The sequence below is a fragment of the Candoia aspera genome, chromosome 3 (assembly GCF_035149785.1).
Source record: "Candoia aspera isolate rCanAsp1 chromosome 3, rCanAsp1.hap2, whole genome shotgun sequence".
NCBI lineage: Eukaryota > Metazoa > Chordata > Lepidosauria > Squamata > Boidae > Candoia > Candoia aspera.
Window position 1 is genome coordinate 32926098 of NC_086155.1, and position 15109 is coordinate 32941206.

General features: G+C 40.5%; 1 protein-coding gene across 4 annotated transcripts in view; it reads right to left on the reverse strand.

Moving 5' to 3' along the window:
- Window positions 1-15109, reverse strand: part of RALGAPB (Ral GTPase activating protein non-catalytic subunit beta) — an 87441-nt gene that overhangs the window by 65065 nt on the left and 7267 nt on the right. For 3 of the 4 annotated variants that reach the window (XM_063297257.1, XM_063297256.1, XM_063297255.1), the window contains exons 2-3: window positions 5237-5446; window positions 43-245 (exon numbers count right to left, since the gene is read on the reverse strand). In XM_063297257.1, coding sequence (XP_063153327.1) covers window positions 43-245; window positions 5237-5422 — 389 coding nt within the window. In that variant the 5' untranslated portion in view covers window positions 5423-5446. Of the gene's footprint in view, window positions 1-38; window positions 246-5236; window positions 5447-15109 lie in introns of those variants that run through there. The other variant, XM_063297258.1, reaches the window with a different exon arrangement.

Sequence of the window (15109 nt, forward strand, 5' to 3'; positions counted from 1 at the left end):
ATAATTATACAGGGATAAAATTATTTCCTCTATACTACTTACCTAGGTACAAAGAGGTTCTGTAGATGTTTGAGTATGCTCTGAACATAAAGATTTGGCTCTTTAATAACAGGTGGAGGAATTGTATCCTTAGGTAAAACCAGAGCCATAATCCAATCTGTATATACATCAACACAGTGTTTCACTGTCTCACCATCCAAAGGGAGAGTCAGCCCATAGCAAACCACCTCCATTGTCCATTTTACCTAAGAAAATAAAAATACGGCAGTATTAATACTAACAAGGGAAAAATATAGGCAATCAGGCTTGAAAAAAGAAATCCAGTTCTTTATCAGCTATATTCAAAATACCTGGGTCTAGAAATATTATGTAGGGCAGCGAGCTACAAACTGTATTGTATGTTTGCGTGTTTCAATGAATCCATAACTAATAGAACCTAACATGCCTGCACATGGTACAAAGTTAAACACGATACGGTTTTGCAGATTTGAATGCATACTTACTATTTACGTCCAAGTATTTACAGATTCAAAATAAGAAAATGGTGAATATGCCAAGTACAGAACTTTGGAAAGCCTTCTCATTGATTTAGTGCTTTTTTGTTCCTTTAGTTCTTTTTTACTGTAAAGTTGTTAATAGGGCCCAAAAGATGATTGACTCATTAGGTGTGTAATTAATCAGGTGAAGGAAATTCCACACCAAACAAATACTGGGACTCTTCTAACTCCTGAGTTGTGATTGTTGCTCTATCTGCAACAACCACAGGCTCTTCTAAGCAGCTGTCTGAACATTTGAAAATGAAGATAATTCACTCTTAGAAAGCAGGGGAAGACTATAAAAATATCTCTAAATACTTCCAGCTAGCAATTTCAAGTGTTGGAAACGTTATAAATGAAATAGAAGTTACATTTATTTATCAAATTTGTCACCGCCCATCTCCTCCAAGCAGAGGAACTCTTGGCGGTTTACAATATAAAACAATAAATATATAGTAAAATTTCAATATAGAACACATTATAAAACGATTTCACAGAGCTACCAAATTTGATAAAATCCAGATGGCTATGGTCTCATTCAGTCATTGTATAGGAGGGGCACTTCAAGGTACTAGCCAGCCCCAAGTATGACTATTCTCCTACCTGCCCCAAGCCCAGTGGCAGAGCCAGATCTTCAACTTCCTCTGGAAGGCTAGGAGCAATGGGGCTAATCTCACCTCCAGAGGCAAGATGTTCAAGATGGCGGGTGCTACTGCAGAGAAGGCCCGCCTCCTGGATCCTGCCAGATGGAATTCTCTTATGGATCAGATCCGTAGCATGCCCTTTCTGCATGATCGGGTGGGGCGAGCTGATGAAATGGGGAAGAGGCGGTCCCTTAGGTAACCTGGTCCCATGCCATATAGGGCTTTATAGGTGATAACCAACACCTTGAATTGGACCCGGAAGCAAACTAATATCCAATGCAGCTTGCATAGCAAAGGTGTTATGTGCGCCCTTCTAGGGGCACCAAAAATAGCCCGCACAGCCGCATTCTGGACCAGCTGAAGCTTCCGAATACTCTTCAAGGGTAGCCCCATGTAGAGCGCATTGCAGTAGTCTATATGAGAGATAACCAGGGCATGAGTGACTGTTCGAAGGGCCTCCCAATCCAGGAAAGGGTGTAACTGGTGCACAACATGAAGCTGTGCAAAGGCCCTTCTGGCCATGACTGCCACCTGCTCTTCGAGCAGGAGCCATGAGTCCACGAGGACCCCCAAGTTAAGCACTGGGTCTGTCTGGGGCAGTGCAACCCCTTCCAGAACCAAAGATGACAAAGTCCCGGATACAGAAGAGCTCTTAACCCACAGCCACTCCGGTTTTACCGGGGTTCAGCTGAAGCCTGTTGTTCCCCATCCAGGCCCCTACAGCCCCCAGGCACCTGGAAAGGGCAGCTACGGCATCACTTAGCTCACCTGGGATAGAGATATACCATTGAGTATCGTCAGCATACTGATGATACCTCATCCCATGGTGACGGATGATCTCACCCAGCGGTTTCATGTAGATGTTGAATAGGAGAGGAGAGAGAACCAAACCCTGCAGCACCCCACAAAGGACGGGTCAAGGGTCAGATCTCTCACTCCCTATCACCACCGATTGGGACCAGCCCTGGAGGAAGGAGGTGAACCAGCGTAGAACCACGCCACCCACCCCCAACTCCCTGAGCCGACCCAAAAGGATACCATGGTCGATGGTATCGAAAGCCGCTGAGAGGTCAAGAAGAGCAAGGATGGATACACTACCCCCATCCCGCTCCCGCCAGAGATCATCCATAAATGGGACCAATGCCGTTTCCGTCCCATATCCGGGCCTGAAACCTGACTGAAAGGGGTCTAGATAATCCGTTTCCTCCAGAACCCTCTGGAGCTGTAATGCCATCACTTTCTCAACCACTTTCCCCAAAAAGGGGAGGTGGGAGACTGGACGAAAATAGAATAGTTGAAATCAAGGCAAGATCTGGAAGACCAAGAAAAATCTCTGTTAGGGTTGTTCAAAAATTGGTCAGAGCTGCAAAACAGAACCCACAGATCTCTGCAAAGAGCCTCCTAAAAAATTTAGCTGATGCTGGAATAGTTATCCACAGATCCTCAGTACAGTATTGTTTACACAACGATATGCGTGGGAGAGTTCAGAGAGAAATCTTTTCTCTGATCGCATTACAAAAATCAGTTGTTTCAAGTATGCAAAAAAAAACCTTGATGAGCCTCAAATCTTTTGGAAGAAAGTGCTCTGGACAGATGAAACAAAAATTGAACTTTTCAGCCACAACCACACAAGATACTTTTGGAGGAAAAAATGTGAAGCATTGGGGGGGGGGGGAGAGTACTTAGCAAATAATTAAACATGTGGGTGGTTCTACTATGCTTTGGAGTTGCATAGCAGCCACTAGCACATGAAATATTGTACAGGAGAAGGTAGTTCTCCTTTTTCCAGGCCTGGTTCCTGGTGGAGAGGTCAAGTAGGAGGCCTCTGCTTTGGGGGGTGCCTCAGGGTTCCACTCTCTCCCCACTTCCATTTAAAATTTACATGAAGCCACTAGGAGAGGTTATCTGTTGACAAGGGGTGCAGTATCATCATTAGGCTCATGACACCCAGCTGTACATCTCTGCTTTTTTAAGGCCCCCCCAGCTCTGGAGATTTTCCTCCTTAACTCTGCCTAGGGGTGCACTTCCCCAGAGTTGATGTGCAATTTATGGGTCCTCCTGAATTCACAGTTCCTGCTCAAAAAGCAGGTGGCAGCCATGGCTAGGAGGGCCTTTGTACAGGTTCACCTTGTGTACCAATTGCCCCTATTCCTGGACTGGGAAGACTTCTCACAGTAAGTCATGCCTTAGTCACCTCCCGTTTGGGTTACTGTAATGTACCATACATGGGGCTGCCCTAGAAGAGCATTAGGAAGCAGCAGCTGGTCCAGAGCGTACCAGCACAGACAGTTTTTGGTATCTTTCAAAATGTTCATATAACACTGCTATGTTGCAAACTGCACTGGCTCCCAGTAAGTTTCCAGGTCCGATTCGAGGTGCTGGTCACCACCTATAAAGCCCTACATGGCATAGGACCAGACTATTTGCATGACTGTCTGTCCCCAATTGCTCTGCCCACCACAGTGGGGAGGGCATGCACCCGGTTCCTTCCATCAAACAATGGCATCTTGTTGGACCTGGGGTTGTGCCTTCTCTCTTGCTATGTCTGCCCTGTGGAACAGCATTCCTCCAGAGATCCAGATGGTCCCAACCTGTTAGCCTTTCATAAAGCTCTGAAGAACTGTCTGCTTATCCAGGCATTTGGGCCAGGAGGTTAGGTGAACTCCGCTCATAATGTGCCTTTTTATTTCAGGAGTTGTTTTAACCAGAGTGTCAGGGGTTATATACTGTTATGGCGGTTTTAATTTTTGTACACCACCCAGAGTCACTGCTGTGAGATGAGAGGCTCTATAATATATATATATATATATATATATATATATATATATATATATATAAGAAGTTCTGCTAAATATCAACACATTCTAGAAGCTAGTATCACATAGTCAGTGAAGAAACTGAAGTTGAAAAGCTATTGGATATTTCAGCAAGACAGAAATCTGACGCATACCTCCAAATTAGCCATAAAGATTTGTAAAGGCCTCCAGAGTACCCAGACTCGAATATTACTGAAAATCTGTGGGGAGATCTCAGTCATGCAGTACATACAAGGTGACCTAAAATATTTCTGAGCTAGAAAAGGTCTACAAGGAAAAGTAGGGAAAATCCCAAAGCAAGAAATAGACTCAAAATGGCTTCAGAATATGAGGAGAAGCTGTTATGTCTACCTACAGAGTTGTTACAAAGTATTTAATGAAGTGATGTCCAAAGTTCTGCACCTCCTTATGCAGTTGTTTTCTTATTCTGAATCTGTAAACAACTATACAGAGATAGTAAGTTTGCATTCAAATTTGCAGAAAGATCTACCATGTAGAGGTTGTATCAGCTTCCATTCGCTTGTGGATTCATATATTCGATCAGGCTGTTTAGATATTTGTATGCAACCATACACACCCATTTCACAATATAATTCCTTCAGACACATATGTCTCCTGAATAAAGGAATGGGGAATTGCAAGAAAGAGGGGAAATTCTTCAAAATTGAACAGATTCTATATAAACCTTAATTGACTATAATTCAAGCTGAAATTACCAGTGATCACATTAACTGCTGCATGGCATGCAGAGTGCAGGGTGCCAAAAGGGCAGAGATGGGGGGAGATAGGCAGGTGGGGGGAGTTGAAGCATCCCTACAGTTGCAAGTGAAGGTGGGCTGCCAAGTGCCCAAAGTCTGATCATGTGACAGCAGAGTATTGCAACAGCCATAACTTTGGGGACCAGGCGTAATTACCATTTGTTCAGCGCTGCCATAACTTTGGACGGTTGCTGAACAAATGGTTGTAACTCGAGGACTACCTGTAGTATGTTATTGTGGCACAGATCTAGCCAAGTTAACAGAACAAGAGATTGAGATGCAAATCTGAATCAGATTAGAGACAATATTTATTTTCAAATGATTATATTTTGCTGCTGCTATAGATTCATAATGGAATGCTATCTAACAGAATGTACACAAATGTCTGTTTCTCAGCAGTTATTTCTAAATTACAGAAACCAACTTATTAACAGTTACATATACAGAAAGTGGAATTAAAAATTGAGCACATGGATACTCACTTCTTTGTCAGTTTTTAGTAAACTTTCATTTCCAGCCGTTGATGAAGAATTCAAGATTTGGCCAAGGGGACGAACAACAGCATTTGCCACCTCTCTTCCCACATTGTCAGGATAACTATGAAGTACGCTAGTATGACCTTTATCATTTTGAATTACAAGGTGTAGAGACCTCCACTCTGAGTACATAATGCCTTTATACTGCAGAGTAGACTGAAAGAAAACAGAGTTAATGTTGTTATTGTATATTATTGTGGATAAAAAGGATTGTGGCAACCCATAAAATTACTCAGACAGGAACTAAAACCAACAATCTAATAAAACAGCATCCTGACTATTCACTAGTTGGTTCACTATTCAGCTAAGGATTTTTTTATCCATTCCCCCCATATGCTTTATTGTTGAAGCAGCAGCAAACTTCTGAGACTAAAGAATATCCTTCATTCATACTGTAATCTCAATTCATGTCATGATCATTATGTACTGTTCATGCAACTGACAATCTTGTGGGCATGTTAGTGTACTCTTTTTTCTCAGTGCACACTGGCAGTTTGTCCTGATCTTTCAACTGGACAAACTAAGTTGTTTAACCACCTTGTTATATGGACTGCCTATCTTCACAAATTTTAATTCCATGTTACTGTTAAAACAGGGATGAATCTGAATCTCAAAGAGATCCAGTGTATAAACATAATACATTACCTACCATATAGAGGCTATTTCAAGCTGCTTCCAGATACCAGCTGTACTCTAGGAAGCAGCCTTAGGAACAGGAAATTGTGTTCATTATGTATATGCAAGCTATAGCTGTAATTCATTATTTAGGGGCAGTTTCGCACATCCCAGTGCACTTGCCTCTTTTTCCCTTCTTATGTCCTGGTATATGACATTGCTTCTTCCTCTTCCAGCTGCCAAGAACTACCAGTCCTCTTCTGTTGCTACAAGAGAATGTGAGGACTAAAGACTCATGCATATTAAATTCTGTACAGCCTTCATAGAACTATTTGTCCTAAATGTAAACCAAGGAAGAACAGAACCACCAAGGAGTCTGAATGGGAAGATGCGTATTGTATTTATACACTAGATCTCTTTGAGGCAATACTAAATTGGCACAGTTAAAGGAGAGAGAAAATAAATAGACCTCCAGTGTAATTACATAATACAGAAATGCTTCACACAAGATGCAATTACAATCTGGCACAGTACAAACCATTTACAATAAAAGATGCATATTGGAATTGAAATGGAATATTGGTAATTTATACATTAAAAATAATGCTGGATACCTGACATTTGATAATATTATGGGAGAATAAATGATAGCTCACAGCTATCCTGCCTAATGGACTATTCTCTATTATCATCCTTCCAAAAGTTAAATGCTTCTACTGAAAATATTCTAATGTCACAACAGAGATCAAAGAGGTGGCAAGAAAGGAAATGACTTAACTTCTGCAGAAATTCCACTCCAAAAATGGTTACCTTGGCATCCTCTTATTAAAAAGTTGATATAACGAGCTCTATTTTGAATAATGCAAAGACATTATATTCTGAACAATGGATATGAAGTTTTTTTTAACTGTTATTTGTTTTATTAAACTGTTGGGCTGTGCATACTTCAAAAAGTATTTGGAAGAATCATTTTGGATCAGCATGTGTATATTCAATAAAGCAGCCTCCTTTTTCAGGTTCACGTTGAAGCCTGAAAACAGTTGGGCTGCTGTAATGAATGGCAAAGAGATGCCACACTCGCACAAGGCCCAAAGCACTTTTTCCAAATCATTTTTAAAGCACACAGACAGCCCTTTTAAATTTTTCATGCCCACACATATTACTTTATTACTCTTGAGAGAAACAATTACAAAATGAAGGGGAAGGATTGACAGGCTCTGCTTTGATTTTCAACTCTAAATGGATATAATAGATGAAGAACTTACAAAAGTTCAAACCCAATGAAAACTTGATGCAGGTAAGGCAAATCTTATACTTAAGGTCTACGCTCTGATCAGCAGAAGAGATATAACACAATAAGTTTATTACAGCAGGAGTAATGCCTTCGTTTTATCATTCAGGATTCAAGTGAAAATATCTACTGAAGACTTGTAATCCATCTACAAATTTGATTTAAATGTTTATGCAAATACTGTAGATACTTGTGTGGTTCTAATGGCTGTAGAGCGCATATATATATATATATATATTTATATATATATATGCGCACTACAGGTAATCCTCACTTAGTGACTGTTTTGTTCAGCGACCGTTTGAAATTACAACAGTGCTGAAAAATGAACTTTACGGCCAATGCCTGCATTTATGACCTTTGCAGTGTCCTTCACTCATGTGATTGCAATTAAAATCAGTACAATTTGTCCTGTGCCTAACCAGTTGCTTTTCGTTTTTCTCCTCCTTGCAGAGCAGAGACTGGGGTGGAAGGGATTAAAAGAGAGTAAGTAGGCACACAATGGGGAATATATATCAAAAGGAATGTGGTGGTGCTGGCAGCCCACTACGGAAACTGCCTGGTGTATTCCCCATTGTGTGCCTGCTTACTCTCATGTAATCCCTTCCTCTCCAATGAATGTAAATACAAACATTAATTCCATTCTTGCTAATTATCCCAGCCTGGGGTGAGCATTCCAAAGGGCAGGGTAGTGGTTAGAAGGCAAACAAAAGTCAAGGGTGTGAAACTGATTAGTTTTGTCAGTTTCAAGCCAGCTATGGGGGGGGGCATTCCAAAGGGCAGGGGAGCAGGGAAAAGGAAAGCGCAGTCCAGTCACTTGGTTTCCCACTTAGTGACCACTTCACTTAAGAGCTGCTGGTCCCAACTGTGGTCACTAAATGAGGACTACCTATATATTAATAGTCAGATAATTCAAATTCTAACGTAATTCACATATTAATATAGAAGTGACCAAGGTAGAAAAAAACAGATTTAAAAGATCTCAGGAACACCTAAAATTGCTTTCTCCAATCTGATTCTCTCCAGATGTGTTCAACCCACTTCCATCACTCTTGGTCAGCCTGGCCTAGGGGCATGTTGGATGAAATAGTAAATCTAATCAAATTAGAAAGGCATCAGATGAGGAAGGCTGGCCTAGAATATACATTTTCTGACTTAGAAGCTCTGTTCTAATCTAATTTGGTGGTTGCGGGCCTCTCAAGATGAGTTACATGCAACAGATTATGCACATCCATTGTATGCTTAAAGGCTTTTATGTCTTTTCACATTTGGCAAAGAAAATAGGCTCTAAGCCCCAAGCAACAGATTCCTTAAGATTAATAAAGATTGTTAAGATGCCATATCTTCCAGCTAGAATTTCAGTAAAAAATCAGAAATCATGCAAACGAACATAGAGGTAGTCCTTGGTTAACAATGGCAATTGGGACCAGAATTTCCATTGCTAAGTGACACAGTCTTAAAGCGCAATGTCACGTGACCAGACCGCTTAGCGATGGAGATTCTGGCACTTCTGGTTGCCATTGTTAAGTGAATCACCGTAGGTTGTTAAGCAAGGATATCATGTGGTCACCATTTGTGACCTCCTGCTGCTTTCCCATTGACTTTGCTGGTAGGAAGCCAGCAAAGAAAGTCTCAAATGGTGATCATGTGACTGAGGGATGCTGCGACGTCATAATGTGAGCCAGGCACCAAGCGTCAGCCTTACCAGGTAGACCAGACAGGAAACACAACCAGATAAGCTAATTCTACTTTATTGTAAAGCTACATTAACAGAATCTTGCAAATCTGAAAGTACAATTTTCCTGCTATCTCCTTTATAGCCTGAGAAACTAGGGAGGGTCCCTTTGGAGCCTCTTGCCCACTCACTATCCAGCTGTGGGCTATGCTGTCTCTTATATGACCATTCCCTAGGCAGCATCTCCTCGCCCCATCTCCCAAGTCTTTCCCACATTCCACTACACCAAGTGCCCAGATTGCGATCATGTGACCACAGGGACATGTGACCAATGTTAAGTACAAGGACCGGTCATAACTACCACTTGTTCAACACCATCATAAGTTTGGATAGTCGCTGAATGAGTGGTCATTAGACGAGGACCACCTGTTTATGTCACACATCAATATTCAAATTATTTTTAATTTTCTTAGTTAAAGTACTTTAGATATCATATTCATGCAGAAAAGCCTTCCATGAAAACTCTACTGATAAAATACTCCACAGCTTTAAATCATCAACCCTGAGACTGCAAACCACATGGTCTACAAGCAGACACAGTTCACATAACATATGAAGTCATAGTTTACAAACCACAACAATTAAATTGACCCATTACACTGAGCCACAATGTAGTCTGTTTGGTTTTGATTTAGCATGATACATTAATCTAGCCTCATCCTGACCAGTTCTTCTTCCTCATTACAGCAAATATGATAAATCCTGAGTTTTGAACAGATGTCACAGTCTGAAAGGATGGTGTGATATTGATGAAAAAAGAAACTGGCCTGGCTTATTCACTGAGCTAAAAAACATTGCAAAGACATCCTTTGTGATTTATTCAATAAACTATGTTTAAGCATGCTGTATAAACCCAGCCTGTATCTTACCCTCTTTTTTTCCCTTCCTAGTGTTTTTTCCATGGGTACAGGATCCACTTTTTTTGGATCAACCAAATGTTGATCTGTTGTTGTGACAGGAATTGACTGATGGGCTTGTCACCCGAGCTTGATGTCGTGGGCTGAGAGAGAGTGACTGGCCCAAAGTCACCAGCCAGCTTTCATGCCTAAGGCAGGATTAGAACTCACAGTCTCCTGGATTCTAGCCTGGAGCCTTAACCGCTAGACCAAACTGGCTCTCCATTTACCCACTATGTCTTCCATTTCTAATTGTGTACATCCTCACAGATGGCAACTCCCCAATTTCAAGCACCATCAAGGAAAACATACCTTGGGAATATATTTTAAATTAAGCATAATTATGCTTAATATACCGTATGTCATAACTATACCTGTATTTCCAATTTAACTATGGAAATGCAAAGTAATATATTTCAGAAATAATGTGTTTTTTGAAAGTGCCTTCTTTTGTAAATTCTAACATGCGTATGGAACAAGATGCAAGTGTAGAATTTCATAAAAATATTTGAAAAAGGGAAGCATAAAACTTCCATAAACAGTATTTTTTTTTTTTGAAATCTTATGCATTATGAAGTCCAGTCTTCTATGTAATGGTTGTGGGTTCTTTTTAGAGCACTGAATACATACACGCACACACACTCATATATATAAGCATACACATATTTATACACATATGTATTTTAATTCAAGAAAAATTTCTTCCGTTCAGTATGAATGCATAGCTTATTGGACATGTTCAAACAGCCTACACTAAGCTTACTAGCTCAAACTTTTTTTTTCTATTTCTCTTGAATATATTTATATGAGAGTGCTCTTTTATGTCCAGCTCAGCACCAAAAGGAAAAGTTAGCACAAAGTGTCCCCTCACAAACAACAATTCCAAATGGGATTATGTAAATAAGAATCATATACAGGCAAAGGGAGATAGCACTAAACACGAAACTGATATATTGAAAAGGATTTCCTTCACTCCTACTGACTTCCTAAAGAGTCAACTTTTATTTCCTGGAGAAGAAAATGGAATACAATCTGTGCCACTGCTTAAAAGAACAAGAAGCAATTACACATCTGTCAGTTCTTTTGACAGAGGTTCTATTTGTGGCTTAATGTGATGTGTGAACCCATCCCAGCTATGTTTTCTTACAACTTAATCTTCATGAATCAACATTTTTCCTTGGTCATTCAGGTCAATTCCAGATCCATAGTATGGATTACCTGGTACTAAGAAAGATAACCCTTGTTGGTGCAGTCCTTGATCACCTTATAAAACTTGAGCTTTTAGCATAACATTGTATATCATCATCATAAGGCCAAAAGAGCCAGTTTGGACTAGTAGTTAAGGTTCTGGGCTAGAAACCAGGAGTCTGAGAGTTCTAGTCCTGCCTTAGGCATGAAGGCTGGCTGGGTGACCTTGGGCCAGTCACTCTCTTTCAGCCCAATTCGGTGCAATGTAGACTAGCCTCCTCGTGGTGCACCCTGGACAACATGACTTGTCACAGCTAAATAGTCTACACATCTGGCTGCTGGACCTCGCAAGGATTTCGCAGCAAGAAAAAGCAGCATGAACACTGAACTGCTATGTTGTTGTTTATTCGTTCAGTCGCTTCCAACTCTTCGTGACTTCATGGACCAGCCCACACCAGAGCTTCCTGTCGCTCATCAACACCCCTAGCTCCCCCAGGGACGAGTCTGTCACCTCTAGAATATCATCCATCCATCTTGCCCTTGGTCGGCCCCTCTTCCTTTTGCCTTCCACTTTGCCTAGCATCGTCTTCTCCAGGGTGTCCTGTCTTCTCATTATGTGGCCAAAGTATTTCAGTTTTGCCTTTAATATCATTCCCTCAAGTGAGCAGTCTGGCTTTATTTCCTGGAGGATGGACTGGTTTGATCTTCTTGCAGTCCAAGGCACTCTCAGAATTTTCCTCCAACACCACAGTTCAAAAGCATCGATCTTCCTTCTCTCAGCCTTGCTTATGGTCCAGCTCTCACAGCCATATGTCACTACGGGGAACACCATTGCTCTGACTATGCGGATCTTTGTTGTCAATGTGATCCCTCTGCTCTTAACTATTTTATTGAGATTTGTCATTGCTCTTCTCCCAAGAATTAAACATCTTCTCATTTCCTGACTGCAGTTAGCATCTGCAGTAATCTTTGCACCTAGAAATACAAAGTCTTTCACTGCCTCTATGTTTTCTCCCTCTATTTGCCAGTTATCAATCAAGCTGGGTGCCATAATCTTGGTTTTTTTGAGGTTTAGCTGCAAGCCAGCTTTTGCACTTTCTTCTTTCACCTTCATCATAAGGCTCCTCAGTTCCTCTTCGCTTTCAGCCATCAAAGTGGTATCATCTGCATATCTGAGATTGTTAATGTTTCTTCCAGCAATTTTACTCCAGCCTTGGATTCCTCAAGCCCAGCACGTCACAGGATGTGTTCTGCGTACAAGTTGAAAAGGTAGGGTGAGAGTATACAACCCTGCCACACTCCTTTCCTAATCTTAAACCAGTCCGTTGTTCCGTGGCCTGCTCTTACCGTTGCTACTTGGTCGTTATACAGATTCCTCAGGAGGCAGACAAGATGACTTGGTATCCCCATGCCGCTAAGAACTTGCCACAATTTGTTATGGTCCACACAGTCAAAGGCTTTAGAAGAGTCAATAAAACAGAAATAGATGTTCAATTAAAAAAAAAATCATAAGGCCCATCTACATTTTCTAATTTCTGGCTTTGCAGAGCTTCGGCCAATATGAAATAGTCGTAATTATAATCTCAAGTCAGCAGTTTTGGAGTTTTCAAATCACTGCATCCATATTAACCCCCTTTCTGGAACTAGTTCATCTCCCCTACCGAAGATTTGCTTTAGCTTTCTCTTCCTATACAATTCCACTTCTGAATCAACTCCATTCTGCTTGCCACACTTTAAAACTTTGCAACAGGAATTCAAAGATTTCAAATCTTTATTGTTTTTCCTCCTTTGAAATTATTGTTTGCTATAGAGTCCCCTTTTCAGAGGAGAAGGGCGGTGATGGAAATTTGAAATATAAATACATACATACATACATACATACATACCTTTCTACAGGCTATTTAACATCACTATATAGCAGTATATCCAAATAAATCATGTACTTTAAGGAAAAAAACACAAAGTTCACATCATTTGTGAAATAACACGTAGTATTTTCAGATACGGATCTATGATACAGGTTCTGTGTACAGCACAGTTAGTTGAAGCAATGTCTTTATGTTAGCTTGGTATTTGATATTGTGATTTGGTTCATACAATGCTAAGCTATAATGTGGTGTACTTCCTTCTGTTTTAGTATTTTGTGCAAACCAAACCAGTTAAAGGTTTCCTCATCAACTAGATTTTATCTGGGTTAACACTGTACCTAACACAGACCAGTGATTCCTAAAGAACATTCAGATGTGAATTTAAACCAAGTGGATGTTAATTGAGGGTAAGCACCAGACAACAGAGAATGCTGTGGCCAGTTGATCAACAATTTGTCTGATTTGTGCACCTCTGTACTGATTGGCCAGCAGTTCCTTGTCTGTTTTTAAACACACTGCACTGAGCTGTACTACAGTGTAGTTTGTTGAGTTTCAGTTTAGCATAATGTGTAATCGCCTCAGCTATTGCAGCTTTTTCAGCAAATCACTGTTTATAGCTTAATGGCTATAATTGTGATTTATTCATTATTGTTCAGCAAGGGCTTTGTCTACTGCATGAATTCAGTAACTCAGTCTTCTGAAAAGATAAAGAAACTTATAAAAAATGAGAAAGATACTTTATACCCCACTATAAAGTGCACTTCACTCATTTCCCCCCTGCAACCAGAAAAGGTAGATCATGTAACTAAAGCTAATACACGCTAGAGTCCCCATACCTCCGGATTTTCCCGGAGACGTCCAGTTTCCACTGCAATCCCGCTTCGTCCCGCCAGAACTAAAATTATCTCGAAATGTCTGGGCTTGGGAGGCAATTCAGCTGGAAGAAGCGGGGGAGCAGCGGTCGGCGGCGCGCGCAGCACTCAGGAGCAACAGGACTGGCCCTTCCCGGTTAAAGCCTGTCGGAAAGACGCCAAGATCCCGCTGCCTCCTGATTGCTGTGTGAACGGAGAGGGAGTGGCCAGCGACACACAAGTAAAAAGGCTGCTGGCCACGAAACACCAGAAGGCAGAGCCAGCAATTTGGAGAGTTTATAGTTACGGTACTCGTTTCCTTCCTGAAAAGGGCTTCTAAATGTTATTTCATACAGCAAATATTGGCTTAAGTAGCAGAAACTGGCGCTGTATCTCCACAAACACCAGATGAGCTCACAGTTTTATCCTTTCCTATCACAGCTGAAGTACCAAGGAGTCGTACCGGCTACTACAAACACTATAGACTTGGAATTTCATACCATAAACACTGGATTAAAAAACAAACCCCCCCTGGTGTCGTCTTTTTCAAAAACTGAAGTATCATTGATACTCCCGAAATAGGCCAGATATAACCAGTTATCCAGGCCATATACCAGAAAAATTAAAAAACATAGTACACAATAGAATAATCACCGGTTTTTTTTAAAAAAAAAACACCCAAGGAACAAAATTGAAACAAAGTAAAATCAGCCCCAGATAAAACTGCAGGGAAATCAAAGCATTAAATGGTCCTTAAACTTGGGAAAATTAATATGCTTTCACTTGATGTGAAAAAGTTAATACCATTGGCAACACAGAAGAATCTATACATAGACTTCTAATTTTTGTTATTGCTTTCTGTAAACTAAAGCAATTAGTTTTTAAACACAATATTAAACTTTGACCACACAGCCTAATACTGATCAAGCTGTCTATTACATCAGTAAAGAGCCAGTTTGTAAGCAGAGAGTAAATAGGTAACATCCATCCAAGGTTCTAAATGGGGAAGGCACTGTCCTATGCCACATGCTCAGTAAATCCACATTTCTTCATAAATTCCAAATGTTTGGCATATAATTCAAAATCACATTCATATCTTTATTATTTGTATAATTATTTGCAAATAATTATACACATTATATATTAAACCAAAACAAAATAGTGGGGTAAGCCTGTATTATATGAATGTGTCCCTCCATAATTTTACAGTTCCAGCATAATGAATTTGAGAGCCAACTTTTTAAAAGATTTCTCTGAAGTGTCTAATAAGCATGAAAAAAATCTTGTACTGAAGTTCAAAGAAAAACATCCAAGCCCAGCTACATTTTGCAAAAACCTACATCAAGTCTGACAAAAGCATGTGGGAAAATGTGTT